The 17,167-nt window shown below is 47.3% G+C and overlaps 1 protein-coding gene across 4 annotated transcripts in view; it reads left to right on the forward strand.

Annotated features, from left to right (window-relative positions):
• Window positions 1-17,167, forward strand: part of zfhx3b (zinc finger homeobox 3b) — a 170,947-nt gene that overhangs the window by 101,009 nt on the left and 52,771 nt on the right. For all 4 annotated transcript variants that reach the window (XM_072660800.1, XM_072660799.1, XM_072660802.1 and 1 more), the window contains exon 4: window positions 5,065-5,296. In XM_072660800.1, coding sequence (XP_072516901.1) covers window positions 5,065-5,296 — 232 coding nt within the window. The remainder of the gene's footprint in view (window positions 1-5,064; window positions 5,297-17,167) is intronic.

Below are 17,167 nucleotides of genomic sequence, written 5' to 3' on the forward strand. Positions count from 1 at the left end.
CACCCTGTACCCAATCTCTGCTCTCTTAAACAAAAAAAAAAAACGTAAACCCACACTCACTCACTCACTCACACTCACTCACACACACACACACACACACACACACATATGCTGAGATATGAGACAAGGCTTCAGTTCTCTCCTCACTCTCCAGCCACACATTTTCTGCCCATTAGGCGAATCCCTTTGTCTCTTTTCAGGATGCAAAGCAGTGACCTCATTGGCTATAATTTCAGCCATGACATCACCAGGGCCTGTGTAACAAAGGTGCTACACTTGACATTATCCATCAAAATGATGCGTTGGGCCTGAACTAGATCGTTGTTTGCTCTTTAGACACCACCGAAGTTTCAGGCTTCCATGATATCAGAGGATATATGGGCCTGGTTGTTGCTACAGGCATCAAGGCTGGTAATTGTTGGCAAGGTTCTGGGCTGGGAGATATTCTTGCATGAGTTTGGGGTTTTACTGGCTCCTGTTCCAGGCTCACATCCTTCCCCTCTCGCTGTTAGGCACTGTATGTGAGGACGTCCATGTGTGTGTGTGTGTGTGTACGGAAAGCACCCGGCTTCACCACTTAGTGTGGAGAATCATCGGGATAATTACAAAGCAATACACATCCAGACACTCTCTGGCTCCCCCTCTGTGGGAATTGGCCAGCTCTGGGAGAAATTGATAGCTATTTAGCCACTGGATAGTCATCTGTTTTCATGCATTAATTGTGTATTAACAGCACTGCCAGATTTAATAGTGGAAATTGGGGTAGGCCCGAAAAAGGCTTGCGCAAGTGCTGGGGCGTTTGGTGGTTTTGTGCCGTCCTTGCCCTTAGAGCAGCGTGCCTCCACTCTGTATTCGGAGCGCTCTCCGGCAGCTGAAGCGCTGCCCAGTGTGAAAGGTGCGTTTTTACAGCCCATTAAAGTGGATGCTAATGCAGATCTGTGCACAGGAGCAGGTAGGTGTGGAAAGTGATACCTGCGGATAATGTGTGTGGAGCCATGCCCGGGGGTCAGGGTTGAGTTGCAGCGGAGTGGATGAGGTGGCGCCCACACCTCTCCTCACCTACACCATCGCGGGACGTTGATTCATCCCCCTCTAGTGTGTGCTTGTGTGCTTACTTTGCGTGTGTAATACGGGAGTTAAACTTTCAGTCCTTTCCCAATACTTAGATCAGTGATGTAAAGCTCACAAGGACTCAGTATGATTACGTTTTTTTCCAGAACTGGTTTAACTCAATTCCATGTGATTTTAAATTATTTTTACAATATAAATACACAGACTTCACAAATGGGCCCTGAGAAACTGTAAACAGTAGGTCCTAAAAGTCTGAGACTGCTTGAAAATGCTTACAAAGGTCATTTCTTAGCATTTTTTTAGTATCATTAGTGTGTCCTCTTTTTGCTAGCATGCACTTGCGCTGCATGGACTCCATGTACAAGTCAGTGGTGAACAGATCAGATCCACCTTATAGTCATCTAACCATGAGCTTCAATGAAAATAGTTTTTTCAAGGACAAATTTGCTTATATTTTAATATTTCATTAGAAATCGTGAAGAATCTGAGGCTCCAAGTGGCTCAGCGGTCTAATGTGCTACCACTATGGCCTTGGGATTGTGAGTTTGCATTCCAAGCAATGCTGCTTTGCCATCAGCTGCTGGAGTCTGAGAGAGCACAATAACCTGCACTCTATCCGGGTAGGTAGATGGTGCTCTTTCCCCTTGTCACTCTTAGGCAGTGTTGGCCGGCACAGGCGTCTGGTAGCTGATACGGTGGATGTGTTGGATGCACTCTCCTTCCGGGCTGCTATAAGGGCTTAGTTAACAATGTAAAGGAAAAAGAAAGAGCACTTGAGGCCCTACCGGCTCTAGGGGCCTGGGTGCGCCTGCTCAGGGGCCCTGATGCAGGGGAGGCTCCTCACCAGCACCCTGGTCAAAGCACCCCCCCCCTCCTTTACACACTCTCCAAACATGACTTTTTCATTAAGCCGCTGAATTCCTGCGCTCCAGTTGGAGGTGATTTATCAGCACTGAGCTTCATTTCAGGATCATATGAAACAGACACAGCGCACACACACACACACACACACACACACACACACACACACACACACACACACAGCCCATCTCTCTCATGCATTATTGTGTTTCACATCCAGGCCCAAGGGTGTGTGTGTGTGTGTTTAGGGTTGGGTAGGAGATTAAGAGGAGATAGTATCTCCAGGGGTCCCTCGTGTGGATAGCTTTAGAAGAAACGTTGTGTGAAAAGTGTATGTGTGTGTGTGTGTGTATGGAAACTGGAGAGAGAAGAAGGGAGCCTCCCCACTCATGGGACGTGTCTAATGAACCTTATTAAGGCCTCTAGTGTCATGTTATATTCCCTTATGTGGACTTGCGCTTGAATCTCCTCACCCGTGTGTGAGACCTGGTGTGTGTGCTGTATGATTCTTCGTAAAGAGTTGAACAGGTGGTCATTTCATCAGTGTTTACCACTTTGCAATGATTTCCTGGGACATTTTTCGACTTTATGAAGGAGTTTGAGCTACACCTCAACTGTATTAAATAAGACGGTTTTAGGGAGGTCATTTTTTAGCGTTAGTCCACAGCCACCTTCCAGTCCAGTCCAGTGATTTGCTCCTTGCCAGCACGTGCAGCTTCAGCTCCAGATCAGCGGCGGTGTGCTTCTACATAGACAGTCTCAGCCAGGCCGGGCCCTGTCTGCAGCCTGCCCAGGGTTGCTGTGAAATATGGCTCTTGCCTGGACCAGGCTAGCTCAGGTTCACCCCTTAGTAAATCCTGCCCTTTTTATAGGAGCTATAAAACTCGTAGCTGTTCTTTGACGCGCCTGACTGGGCTTTGAAGTTCCGCTTACGTATCATCCGATTTCGTTTCGGTTTGCGTGTTTTTTGCTCTGTCTTTTCCCTGGCCCAAGCCACGCTGAAGCTGAATTTTGCCGCTCTGACTACTTGCGATGCGGTTAAGAATCATTGATCGTTTCATCCTCCTTTTTTTTAGCTTGTGCTTGGGACATCTGTTCTGACTAAACCCAGTGTGCCGTTTCCCAAGATTGATCTGGTGTTTTATACGAGTAAATCTGCTGCCCGAGCCCCGTATGTGTGTGTGTAAAGGAGGGAAAGGGGCAGGAACTGAAGCCCTGATCATCCAGCAGCACCTACTCGATGACCTCACTCCTCCGCTTCCAGCAGGAAGGAGGGAAAAGAAGAGAGGGAGAGAGCATGCAAGGAAAGAGTCGAAGCCTTTTACAATCACCTAATAACTTCATTACACGAAGCTGTAGGGCATGCCGAAAAAGCAAAAGCCCATTCCTGAAAGCTGTGGCCCTAATGTGCAGCTGAGGTGTACAATTGAGACATACGATACCCGAGCCAATGGAACACGATTGCCCTGAAAAAAAACCCTTATAATATTAGGATATTACCTTCGAAAATTAAATATTACCAGAGTAGGGTGAGAGCATTTTGGGGAACGTAATATTTCCACCCCTCCACCCTCCCACTCTCTGCTGTCAACACGGGATGTGTCATTAATTGGGTTAAAAATCTAATGTTTCTCCAGCTCTTTGCATCCAACACTTGGAGGGGGTAGGATGCATCTCTTCTATGTGCTGCTGGACAAAGTGGACTTGGCCTCATCTGTAGGAATCAATTCATTTTCCTGGGCTTTTGTCTGGGTTTGGAGGTGGTCGGCAGAGGTGGACTTACAAAGTCGAATGCTAACTATGGCCTGCCATGGCCCATTTTTGTTTGAGGGAAATTCCATTGGTAATAGCTTGACTGGCTGATCGTAATGAAGCATTAATGACTGGCGGCGCGTGTTATTTTTTTGCCACTGGACATATCATTGGACTCCGGTCCCCCAGCTGTGGAGCAATGTTTGTTGCTCTTCAGTTAATATGCACTACAAACATTAAAATCTCAGCAGAGAGGCAGCGGCCGTGAAGATTAAGAGAGGAGAGAGAATTACCTGTGATTGGCATTGATTGCAGCTACAGAAATCCATCGAAAGGCCTTCAAGTGGTATATGAAACACCTATGGCAGGGCTGCATGAGAGTGCATACGGTAATAGTATGCATGAGCGCAGAGCTTTCAGGCAACATGCAGAGATGCTGATGAGGTGGCGGTCAGACACGTGTAAAGCCAGGGCTATCCAATGTTGGCCTTGTCTCATTGATTGAGGCTAGTGCGCTCGGTGATCGGCGTGTGGGAGCGTGTTGTGTCACTATAGGGTGTGCAGTGTGGTCAGGGCTTGATGTGGCTTTGCGGATTGTCAGACATGCCCCCCCTAAGGATCTTCTCCCCTGTTGAGGAATGTTCTGGATGCTTTCAGAGTGTGGTTTTGTCTCTGTCTGTCTCTCTCTCTCTCTCTTTCTCTCTCGAAGTCTCTCTCTCTCTCTTGCTGTGTGAGGGAGGGTTTGACTCACTGGAGATCAATATTTAGCATCCCATGCGTGAAACAGGCAGATGTTTGGAGTTTCCTTTTCAGAGACGAGAGGGCTTCTCCTGAGCGAAGGAGATCAATGCTTCCTTCCCTCAGTGTCTCCATGCTCTCGCTCATCCTCTGGGAGGATTTTCAGTTGTGTGTGCACTCCTATGGACCTCCCAGGGTGTGGGGACTATTGACCTATCCATGGTCCGCCCACAGATGTTTTCTTCGGGAGCAGTTGTTGTCATTACGTTGGCCAAAATCACTTAAGTGAGATATCACACTGTGGCCGGACAGATCCCGGCCAGCGGTTGCCTAATTTTGGACGTCTCCTCATCTTCTCATTTTGCAATAGTTGCCACAAAAGTACATGTTTGTGGGTGAAACATGGATAGGTCAACTGACATGGTGTTACGCACACTCCAGCTCCAGGTCCTAAAGAAAGAAAGAGTAGGCAGATGCCAGTGAGAAAGCAGACGGAAGAGGTTCTGGTGTTAAACAACAGGAGTCTGATTTGCAATTGATTTGTTCATTTGCAAGCAGTGTGATTGAAAGTGAGGAGGCAGTGTCAGTCTAAAGCCTAATGCTAACATCTTTCTCTCTCTCTCTTACACTCTCTCTCCACAGCACTTGCAGCAGCATGAGAGTGCGGTAGAGGGAGAGGCGTGCTACTACCACTGCGTGCTGTGCAACTACTCTACCAAGGCCAAGCTGAACCTGATTCAGCACGTGCGCTCCATGAAGCACCAGCGTAGCGAGAGCCTGCGCAAGCTGCAGCGTCTGCAGAAGGGCCTGCCTGAGGAAGAGGAGGACCTGAGCACCATCTTCACCATCCGCAAGTGTCCCTCGGGCGACACAGGTAGGCAGCTTGAAGTCGGTCGTACACGAACATGGACATGCACATGCGATACACGCTTAAGACCAAAGGTTCCTGGAAGGTTCTTGCCTCGGACATATGATTCTAAGAATTAATAATTGGCATACTGAGGAGCATCCATAGAAAAGTCCTTTGCGGAACTAAAAGTGGTTCTTCTATGGCATAAAAACCCTTTATTTTTGGAACCTTTATTTTTAAAAGTGTATCCTCAACTCCGCTGCTCTGCCCAGTTAGAACTGTAGCTGGTGGGATTTCCGTGGTGTGTCATAGGGAGTGGTGCATTTTAGTCATGTTTTTTGGTTGTGATTTGATGAATCTCCTACTTTTATTATACAACATAACAACGGAAGCCATATTGCCCAGACCTGTCCTGTAGTGTACTGCGATCTCTCAGGATAACACACAGATCAAATGACCACAGAGTGTATTGGAATTAGACACTAAGCTCCCCTGACAAAACTTAGTCACATACATCACTTCTTATCTTGATTATACAGCTTGATAGTTGTCCCCTTGCCTTAAAAGGCCCATATCCCAAAATTCTCTTTCCTTTTTTTGGAGTAAAACAGTTTGATTGACATATGAACATAGTTTTAAAGCATATGTTTAAATCCATTCTTCAACTCATTTAAACTACATCTGAACCTGTTTCTGATTTCTGTTTATTCCGATTTAAGCAGTTCAGCTTAGCCCTGCGTTGCAGCCAGGACTGAAATTTTGAATGTAATAAAATACAGCAGTACAAAACAGCTCATTTAGTCTTAAAGGCACAGTAGCCAACACAGCCTGTTTACTCTCTTTACTAGAATAAAGAAGGGTTTTAAAAAGAATGGTCATGTACAAATTAATTATGACTGTTTTTGGTACATAAAACCACACAAACCTCATAAGTAGCCCTTGGGGAGAGCAAAGAAATGACATACAAATAATAAGAGCACCATTCCTGTCAGGAAAGAATTACACCAGCTTCTTGAGATCCTGCCCATTTAGTACGCTTGGACTATCGTCATGTCCATGCAGAACGCAACATTGACATTAGGGTTTTTGGTTGAAATATAATACATATAATATAAGTATATACCATCAATGCGATGTCAACGTACTGTTAAAACCATCCCAATATTACAAGCATATTTTCTTGTTTCCTGAAACCTAGTCTTTATGCTCATAAATGAGGCAGCATGCAGGCTTGCACTGAGGCAAAAGCATCTTCCTGCTCCCAGCACATTCTCTGAACGGGCTTTGAACCCTGTTCCAGAAAGTGTACCCAATATCCTTAACAAGAGCTCTGACTCCTCATTCAGTGTCTCTTTATGCTCAAAGCACATTAACCACTTTCAGAGAGCTGAAAGTTTCTCAGTGACTTTTTTCTTGCCCCACGATATCGAGCACTGATATTCAAAGAGACCCGGCAGACAGCCGTCTGCTCCTGGGTTGCGTCTTTGACATGAAAGGGATGGGAAAGAGAAGCGCGACTGTGTGGTTTATAGATCACTGATCAGATGGGGGGACGTCCTGAGGAGTAGGCGGAGCCAGGAACTGCAAGCTTATTAAACCCAGTGGTTCCAAACTCCCAACTGGTTCTGGAGACCCCATACTTGCATAGGGTTTAGTGTTTTTTTTGCTGCTTAATACGCTTAACCCACTTAGGGAAAATTCTTGTTAATTAGCTGATTAGCTGAATCAAGTGTGTTGGAGCAAGGAAAGAAAAGAGAGTGCAAGGCAAGGGTGCTCCAAGACCAGGCTTGGGACCCACTATGGTTAGCATACACTGGCAAGTAATGTTGGCCATTTGAGGCGTCACGACAAAAACAAAGCAAGTGGGGGTCGTTGCGTTACTCAGCGATTAAGGAAGAAAGAACTGTGGTCAATTAACACTGTCTCAGAGCAGATTTGGTTTTCTAATCACTTGACTCCTGCACCCTAACAAAGGGGCTCTATTGTACGTCCAGCCTCCCCTCCTTTTCTGCCAGTGAGGCGGGCCAGCCAGCGCACAGCTACCCTCTGTACTAGAGGCGGTTGGTAGGGGGGGGGGGGGGGGGGGGGGGGAAGAAAGAGAAGGAAAGCGGGGGGAGAAAAAACGAGTTAGCCTCTGAAGACGCTTTGTTCCGAGGAGGCAGGGATAATGAAGCCAGCGGCCGGGAAATTGCGCAAAAGGCAGTCACAGATCTGAGGCAAATCATTAGAGAACATATTTAGCCGAGCAATTAAGGACAATTAAGCTTTCTGCTCGCTGCACTCCAAATATGTTAATGACTACAGTACAGTGGACAAGTGAACATGCAAAGGCAAGAGGAAGGCCCACTTAGGTTAAAAGGGTGGGGGGTTGGGGATTTTAGTGAGTGTGTTGTGTGTTGCTGGGGAGGGAGGTGTGGAGGTGGTGGTGGTGGTGGTTGGAGGGGGGTTATGGTGGAGTTCACAAACAAGTCTGATTTTTTTTCCCTCACTCTCCCTCTCTTGCGTTTTTTTGGTTGATGTATTTATTTATATATTTTCTCGGCTAACCTTTGATGTGCGTTAATGGATTCCCTTGTTTGTTAGGCTGGCTGGAGGTTAGGTAATGGCTCCTGCAGTGGGGTTGTGTGGGCAGAGCGGCATAAACACTCACGCAACACAAAGATGCACACACACACATGCACACATTTGCACAGTTGGACATCTTCCTTCTGCCACCTTTCCTCCGAGTTGCGCCAAAGCCAAGGACTTTTCCGTGTGAAATGTGCAAGCATATAAATTGCGCAAATCCTGGTTGCATTGTCATCATTTTTCCATGTTGCCATTACTGAATTAAGAATAGCATTCTGAGTGGGGAAGATAGGGGGGCACGAGGAATGCCCACATGCTTTGATGATGGCAGGTTGCGCTCTGTAGCTTAGCAAGCTTTTGATGTCTTTAATTACGGCCCTTCTTTACAGACTCCGGTATTATTGAATTTCTGTACTTTTCTGTCAGGAGTATATAGGTGATTAAGATTTCCTAGGCTTGGCTTGTGTTGATTGGGAAATTCTGATGAAGGACAAGGTGAGTGTGAATCGAACTGCAGCGGCTCAAAGGGAGGCTGGGTAGGTCTTATTATCAGCTATTATTTCATGCACACGTGCAACAGAAAGAAACAGAGGGAGAGCTAGAGAGTGAGGGAGCGAGCCGATACCTGCTAACTGACGTCACGGTCATGGTGAGTAGCAGTCAGTCAGGGCCCTTCCAGAGGAACTGCTCTGTTAATAGCCTGTGACGCGCTGTTTACCGAGCTGGGCCGGCTGCAGCACAAGCGCTGAAGGCCTGATTGATTGCCCTACAGATGCAGGATCAGGCTCAGGCTCCCGCCATCCAAGCCAGCTCTCTTTCTCTCACTCGCTCGCTCAGTGCCAGGAACAGCCTGGGCCTGGGCCTGCTGCTCTTCTGCAGCCAGCCAAGTCCCTTTAAAGAGCACGGGGTGAGCATACCGCTCCCCTTGGTCTGGCTTGAGCTCACTTTCTTACCCCCCCTTACTTCCCCTACCTCTTATATATATTTTTAGAGGTCCGTTAAACGAGACGAAGTGTGTAATAAAGAATGTCTGCCTTTTTTTGCTTGCCTCAATCCCCCCTTCGCTTCGTTTGAGCATCTTGATCAAATTTCACTGATAATGAATCCATCTCTTCCTCGGACTGCTTCAAATAGTTGCAAATTCATCACTTTCTGTCTGCCATCGCTTCCCAAAAAGGCCTTGTTCCACACCTTATAACCACCGTTACTCCCTCAAACCACCCCTCCCCCTTTTCTTTGGAGCTCAACCATTCCATTCCCTTCTGGTGTAACATTTAATTTCCTCGTTGCTAGCTCTTCTGAGGCACTGCACTCTTTCTTGTGGTCAAGGCGCAGTCGCTAAAGTGGTGGAAGGTTCCCCTGCTTGTTAAAACAAAGCTGGCCCTAGATTTCCGGGTCAACTAGCCAGGAACTCCCCTGGCTCCTGCTGGTCAGCATGCGCAGCCTGGTTGGCGTTAGGTGTCGGGCCAATTCTCTAGGCCGAACTGGGTTCCCCCGTCCCCATCCACCCCCTGCTAGCCTTCCTTTGAACTTCAAACAACAACACCAAACTCAACGCGAGCTCAGGATATGGCAGTACCCTCAGAAGAGAGGCAGGAGGAGGTATGTGAAGGGCCCTGGCTACTAGCCAGTGCTGCCCCCCTCTCCATGTTTTCAATAGCCACTCTACTCCCTCACGTCTCTTTACTCTGCACTGTATGAAGTCTAATGCATCCAGAGCTTTGTGAAGTGACACCTAGAAACCTGGGTGTGCGGTGGCACCTCTCAACCCGACGTTCTTTACTAAACAATTAGTACGGAAGGAGCAGAGAATCCCGGCAGCACACATTAATGCACATTAACCATCAGCTACAGCGCTGTAAAAGCCCTGCATTAAGGCTGGCCGGCCACCCCTCAGGGAGGGCTAGCGTGGCTCTTTCTGAACAGCCTCCGCAACTGTCAGATCCCATTTTGTGGTCATTTGTTAGCAACACCAATGAGGATCATTTTAAAAGAAAAAAGATCCATACCTCTAATTCGGAGAAAGTGTGTCATAGCAGATGCTGCTGATGAAAACAATCGATTGTGGAAATATTGATTGCTTTGTTTTCAGTTTGATCCATATTTTCTGCCTTGCTTTGTTATTTTTTTCCTCTCTCTCTCTCAATAATAACCAACTCCCTGCTGTGATTAATATAACAGTTATTAATGAGTACTCAAGCTGGGCCTATATTCTAAGTCTGAAACAGTGCAGTATGTGAGAACCTGCTGAAGAGGAAACACACACATACACACGCAGATGCTGAAGTGTGGGGACAGTTCCATGGGCAAAGAGTTTGGATGCCATGTGTCTTTGCCCTTCTCCACTGCCCACAGAGTGCTGGAGTGGCAGAGATGAGTCTTCTATCCAATTAGAGTCATGCAAGGATAAAAAGCAGCTATGGTTTCATTCCTACGCTCAGAAAATGTGCTGCTTAAGCGTGCTGCCCTCTAGCTTGCACCTTGTCTTTCTTGCTTAACCCCTTCAGCGTCCAGCAAGATAAAGGAGGAGATGTCTGAGGCATTCCCACACCTTACAGAGCAGGCACCAACCACACAACTCAAACTTTCTGCATGGAAACGTGTGTGATGAGTGGTTAGTGACACTCCAGCACTGGATGACAGAAGTTCTTCCGTGAGTGGCATTCACCAGGGCATACGGCTGGTTGACACATTGGGGTCTCTCACATCATAAGAGTTAATGGATTCAGTTTTTTTTTTTAATTCTGCAGAATGAGGTGCACAAGAGAAAAGCTAAAAGCAGTTGTGAGGTAGTTGAGAGGAATGAGAGGTAGTTAGGTTCTTCTCAAGGCTGAGGAGCGATGACTGACAGCTGTGTGAGTCGATGACTGTGCTGCTGAGCTCATGCTCCGGCCATGTGGATTTGTTGCTTTTGTAAAGCTGCCTTAGTTGCAGGCTCTTGATCGCTGAGCTGTGTCCTAGAGGAAATGCCTTGCCGTGGGTCCAGCACTGGACCTTGCCTGGCGTGCCGTGCCCATAGCGATCCCATTTTCTCTGGGTCCAGACACCACAGGGAGAGCTAAGAGTAACTTACCGGATACATCATAGTCCTTCAAATTGGATGCACAATTCAGTACTCATAGGCTGACCAGGAACTTGGCCGGTTCTGTTAAAAGGGGGGTCCCCCCTGAAAAACTTGCTTAGAAATGCACCCAGACCAGAATGTAAACAGGCCTGCGTTCCTTTTCCCTCCATTCCTGCTTCTTCCCTCTTAAGTCAAACTACTGGGAATGGATGTCCTATATTTGCTAAGGCACATATAGGATATATGCTCATTTCTGGACTCTGACCAAGGGCTTGGACAGAAGAAAGGATGTGTCTACGCAGAGAGAAAGGGTCAGTTTATACAACCTTCAGTCCTTTCTTTAAGCCAGAATGGAACATACTTATACTGAGCAGTATGTGTAAATGTGTGTTTGCATAAGCTATTTATCTGTCTGAAAGGAGCATACACTGCGTATATGCAGTAAATGCTTGAGGGTAAGAACCCATCACATGGCAAATGATAGGATGAACCAATCCAGGTTAGCACCCCCAGGCCTCTTTGGGGCATGTAGACAGAAGCCATGCCTGGAATGTCCTCTCCTCTTTACATGCTTGTTAAAATGCAGGGTAAACCTTCCCAGAAACAGGATATTATAACTGGTGCCCACTGGCCCCTTTGCTCCCCAGTTGTCTACTCCAGCTCCCTGCTTCACGTTAGGCCTGGGAAGACGCATGGCAACGGCAGACTTAGAGAGAAGCAAAGCTTCTTTTTAATAAACTCTGGAATTGGCGTGAGATGGGGGGACATCAGAGGCAGGAGAGGGCCCCGGGGCCCTAGGCCGGCTCCTGTCGGCCGGCCTTCTCTTAATCTCTGGCCGAAGCGTGCAGCCAAGCAAAGGAAATTGTTTGCAGTCCACGGAACGTGGCACGAATTTCATAAATACATTAACTTTCATTTTGAAAGATATTAAAAAGAAAATAGGCCTTTTATTAAAAAGTCTGAGCGATGGCCTTATAGATTTTCCACTCTGCGCATGTTAAGGCAGGGTCTTGCACGGCCGTCTTATCCAAACGCACACAAGGAAGTCTTTTCTTTGCCTCTTGGTTTATGGACAGGCCGCTGTTTAAATTCCTCCGCTGGCTCATCCTGCTGCTGCAAATTGAGCGAGAAGGCCGGCTGCTATTCCTGGATTGTCTGTGAATCAGAGTGGTTTGTGTCTAGATTTCTCCGACCTTTTTTTATAGGGTAGTCCTGGGTGCCGGTGACCACTGGCTGCACCAGCAGGAAGGTGAGAAAGGCTGGAGTCATATGCCGGGCTTCACAGGATAGTGTGCATGTGTGTTTTTGATGGGGTGAACAGAGGGGCCCAGGTGGATCCGAGTATCTCTGCTCTGAGGGTGGTGCATACTGCACGTGTGGCTTACGCTATTGTCCACACACTCTAACATACAGTTAACAAGTGAGTGTTCGCACCCTTACCAAATGCAAATGCATGCATGGGAGTGAGAGAGGCCTCCTCTGTCATCAAGTTCCTTCATTTGAGCTCTGCTGAGGTGTGCTGCCCTAGTAAGACAAGAGAGATGGGGCATTATAATATTAGTTTCCTCCCCTGCCCCCACTTCAGTCCACCTCCCGTCATTACAAGACACTCTCCTTGAAAGCTGATCCAAAAGATAGACAGGCCATCAGGAGGCAGTCATCTCATTTGTACTTACCAAACGTGCTAATGAGTTCTATTCCGGGGGTGCGTCAGGCTGTGGTGGGGAATTTCAGAGCGCAAATGGGACGCCAGGGTTTCAGGTGGCAGTTTGCAGCTTCACGCCCACCCCCTCCCACCTCCGCTCCAGCTCTTGTGTCCGGTAGGAGTTTAGCAGCTATACAGGACAGGAGCTGTCACTCACCACTGCCATGTTAAATGATCAGCAGAAACTTATGAGGCTGCATGGCATATTTGCATTATCCATCCATCTGCTCATCTGCTTCTTTCTGGTCAAAGAAAGCATTGCAGGAATACCCCTAGGCACCAGTTAATTAATTAATAAATTAATAAAATTCTTCCAAAACCAAAACAGACATGAATTCTATTTAAATTTGATATTTTCTGCTTATTGTCGCATTTGATTGAAACACAATTGGAAACAGATTCCAGGTGATGAAATTATAGGATTTTAATAGGACATTTTCCTGAGTTACTGAGAACTGAGTAATAGGGTTTGACCAACCGTGTGATCAGTACAGCAGATCAAAATTATCATCAAAAAACGATTTGTAAAGTGTTGTGTTCGGACTCTCGGGCCCTTTCAGGCATATTCATTCTAACCAATGGGAACACTGCAACACTTTCTAAAACCTAAAAGTGGCCAACAACTAAGGCACATCCCTGCTTTACTAATGCAGGACTTTTCCTTAATGCATGCCTGGCCACCTTGTGCCCCATGTTCTCACCAACCTGCAAGAGCTGTACAGTTTGTTCTTACATAAGCAAGTAGTACCCTTCACAGCTGACTTGGAGCCTTCCCAAGTCCTGCATTACGATCTCACCGTGCGTACAGTACATTGTGATAGATTTGCTATTGATTGGATGTTTGTGGATGTATTCTGGCAACAAAAGCCAGCACATTCCCAAGCACTCTCGGAATGCATCGTTTGATGCTACATTGCCTCTGAAGGGGAGACAAGCCTAGTTCTCGCGCTTTCAGAATCAAGGCTGCTCCATTTGACCATAGGCAAAAAGCAGATTGAGGGAGAGAGCAATGGAGAAGTTTTTTTTTCTCCCTAACTTCGATTGCAGGCAAAGTTTTGATTTCAGTCTTTTCTCTCTTTTTTTTTTAATAAGATGGGTTCTTTCCCCGCAGAGAGAAAGAGAGGAGATCAAAGGCCGTGATCTCTGCTCTGGATGAGTTGAGCGTGTGCGCGGCAGCTTTGACAGCCGCGTTGAACTCGAGTAAAGAATGTCCTCTCTCCTGCAGCACACACGCCTGCCTGCCCCCTCACTCACACTCTGAAGGCTCCATTCAAACGCTGGCACATGAAACAAACCCTCTCTGAAAGGCGAGCTACGCCTTTCATTATAGCCCGCGCACTGATTTGACTGACTGGCATTGAGAGAGGCTGCCTGTCATTTTGCAGCTTCAGTGTGCAAGATGAGCCCAGGCACACACACACACACACACACTGACATACACATACACACACACTGGCACACAAACACCGAAGAAACCCGGCCTGTCCCTCTACTCTGTCAATTAGAGGCAGCCAGGCAGATGGCCCTGATGAGGAGAGCAGGAATAATTCAATAGTCAACCCTCCTAACCTTTACCTGTGGACCTGCTCGGCTGCCATTGATTCGTCCTGCGCTTGCTTATTCACACGTGGCCCAGAGGAGAGAGGGAGCGAAAAGGCGTGCAGAAAGAGGCGGAGATGGAGGGATGCAGGGCGAAACGCTGGCTCCTGATCAATGTGACATTAGTGTATTCTCTCAGGCCTCGCTAGGGGGGTGGGGGGGGTGGGGGGGTGAACGTAGGGGTCCCACATGCAGACGGCGTCATGTTCTTCTCTCCTTGTATATGCAGGAGAAGAATGCTACCCGAGTTTTTCAACCAAGTACAGTGGTTCTCTCACTTTGCCAGCTTCACCTGTGGCCCGCCAGCTCTGCTACTCATCGATCAGCCACACGGAAAGGTGCGACCACAGCAGTGCGGAGTGGCTACTGGCAGTGCAGGCAGGGCAGTCACACTGGGGCCTGGAACGCAGGCATCTTTTTTGGATCCTATGTCTGTCTACTTACACAACTTTATGCACAAGTAGCTACAGAATCATTGAGTACATCAACTTGATTGAAACATATCGACAGACAGTAAAAATACTAATTACACTGTACACTGTGTACACTGGGACGCAGACGATCCTACCTACGTCACTAGGCTCCTGCTCTGCAGGTGCTTTCTAATAAGTCTGGGGTGGCTGCACTAAGCCTCAGTGGCCTGCAGGCGCAGCATGGAGCTCAGTCCTACTTGGGCCCTGTTTGTCCAGACTGAGCTTCCTGAAGGAGGGCAAGCTCTGTTTAACCAGATGTTAGGGTTCCTCTGGCCAGTGACGGTCAGAGACAAGCTGCTGTTTGTTTTTGACAAACCGGGACATTCCTGCTGTTTGACCGAAGCCAGATTTATGACGTCTCTCCCGCTCGGGTGGACAGCCCAAGCCTTCACACTGTCTCTTTTGTCTGCCTGGACCCTGCCTCCGTGTCACTGCTATTTTATTAGCCGCTAGCAGACACATTCTCCCTCCAGCCTGTTTAGACGGAGCTGAGTGATATGGCCCGGCACCGCTGATTGACGGCTTTAAAGTACAGTCTCAGCAAAGAAGTGACTGTTGCATATTTATCCAAGAGGTGCACGTTGTATCCAGGCAGGAATATTAAACAGGAGTGTGGTGTGATTCTCCGCTCATTATAGCTAAAGTGCTACATCAAAGGCACCAGCTTTTATCGGATGGATTAGACCTGCTTTTGCATATGTTGCATTATGTGCCTTGGCAATTGCTCGCTGTGGCGTCTTGTTTGCCGTCACGTTTGCCAACGAGTGGCCGACTTCAACAAAGGAGCCATTCCGAAAGAGGGGGGCTTGTCCTGAAGGAGGAAGAGGATGCCGTTCTCAGTTGTGTCGAACGTAGGTCTCTTGGTAGCACTTCGTACCCATAAAGGGTGGAGGGAGTAGTTTTAAGTCAGAGAGACATGACAAAAGCCGATGCTGAACTTGCTATTGTCTTTGCCTGTGAAATGCTTACTGCATAGGGAATCATTACCTGTCAATTCTCAATCCCTGCTGCAGTTTATGGGCTTTTCTTTTGGAGTTCGTTATCGTCCTGGGACTCTTGCCATGCTTGTTTGCCTCTGAGCTTGTAAAGCATATTTTTTCGGTTAAAAAAGAACCTTTAAAGCCACCGGGAGGAAAAGAGTAGGGGAGGGTAGATGGCAAATATAGTGGAAGGTTCCAGAGAAACCCAGCCTGACCAATTGAAAGCATTAAGATGAATAATCCACTGTTTAGAAAGCAAGCAAAGGTCGATTTTCACGCTAACCTGCTCGGTAAGCGTACAGGAGAGGCCTGCGTATCCAGTCGATTCGGCTGCGCTGTACAGTCAAGAGGAAAGGACACGCGATTCAGGCCCCACTTTACAGCTGTGTACCGCTACATTAGAGCAAGTGCTGCTATAAAAAGACTCCCTCTACCCTTTCACTTTGACCAAGGGCTTTGTGCACTTGATTGAAGTTTTAGTGAGCTTTTCTCGATGCGATACATGAAGAAGGATCATCAACCACTGTGTTAAAAAAAAAAGTGATCCAGGCTCTCGAACAACATTAGTTTTTAGCTCTAGATGTTAACAGTTTTATAATGTCTGCATAAATATACCTCATAATTCTCATTCGAGTGGTCTCTTGATGCCAAAGACACCATAAAAGATCTCTCGCTCATGCTCTCTTGCTCGCACTCTCTCTACTGTATCCCACATGTAAGAAGTGCAGATGGAGCCCGGCAAGAGGCCTAAAGCAGAATAAAGGGATTTTGGTCTCCCGTCTCTGGTCACTGGTCATCTGAATATTCAAACAGACACTAATAGCATCTCCAAAGGACGGCAGAGCTGTTGGAGTAGGTGGGGGGAGAGCAGAAATTAGCAGGGAGTTTCAGTGTCACTTCACTGTACGGCCTTAATGAGCCAGCACTGGGAAGCTGAGGCTGAGACGACAAATTAGCCCATGCCTGTTAAAGAGTACATACTGTACGTGCATGCATGCATACAGAGACACACAAGGGACCTCTGCGTCTGTGTGGTCATGTACTTGTCCTTATAAAGTCACAAACACATGAGCCATGCATCTGGGCCAATAGCGATCCTCTTAGAGGAAGAGTTCTGATCTGGGATCAGCTTATGCTTTTCATATAACCCTGTAACCCCGAATCACAGAGACTGGTGAGACCTGTATCTGAAAGTATAGCAAGTATAGCCCTTGATCTCAATTAATGTTGTTGTATTTCTATGAGTTTAATTCAAAACTCCAGACACTACAATAAACCACTGTATGTCCTGCTCTTCACACAGGTTAGAAAGCATGATTAGTGCCTTTCTGTGAGATATTATTAATACTCTTCATTTCACGAGAGCTAGCAAACGACAGAGCGAAACAGCCCTGGGATTTTTTTAAACGTGTCTTTCTCATGTATTTGTTGAATATCTCAGGCGCTTGTAAAGGAGGAGGCTGGCTGTGGAGGGAGGAGGGGTGGGGGGTGATAGGATGTCAGAGG

This window comes from Salminus brasiliensis, chromosome 17 (genome assembly GCF_030463535.1).
Source record: "Salminus brasiliensis chromosome 17, fSalBra1.hap2, whole genome shotgun sequence".
Lineage (NCBI taxonomy): Eukaryota > Metazoa > Chordata > Actinopteri > Characiformes > Bryconidae > Salminus > Salminus brasiliensis.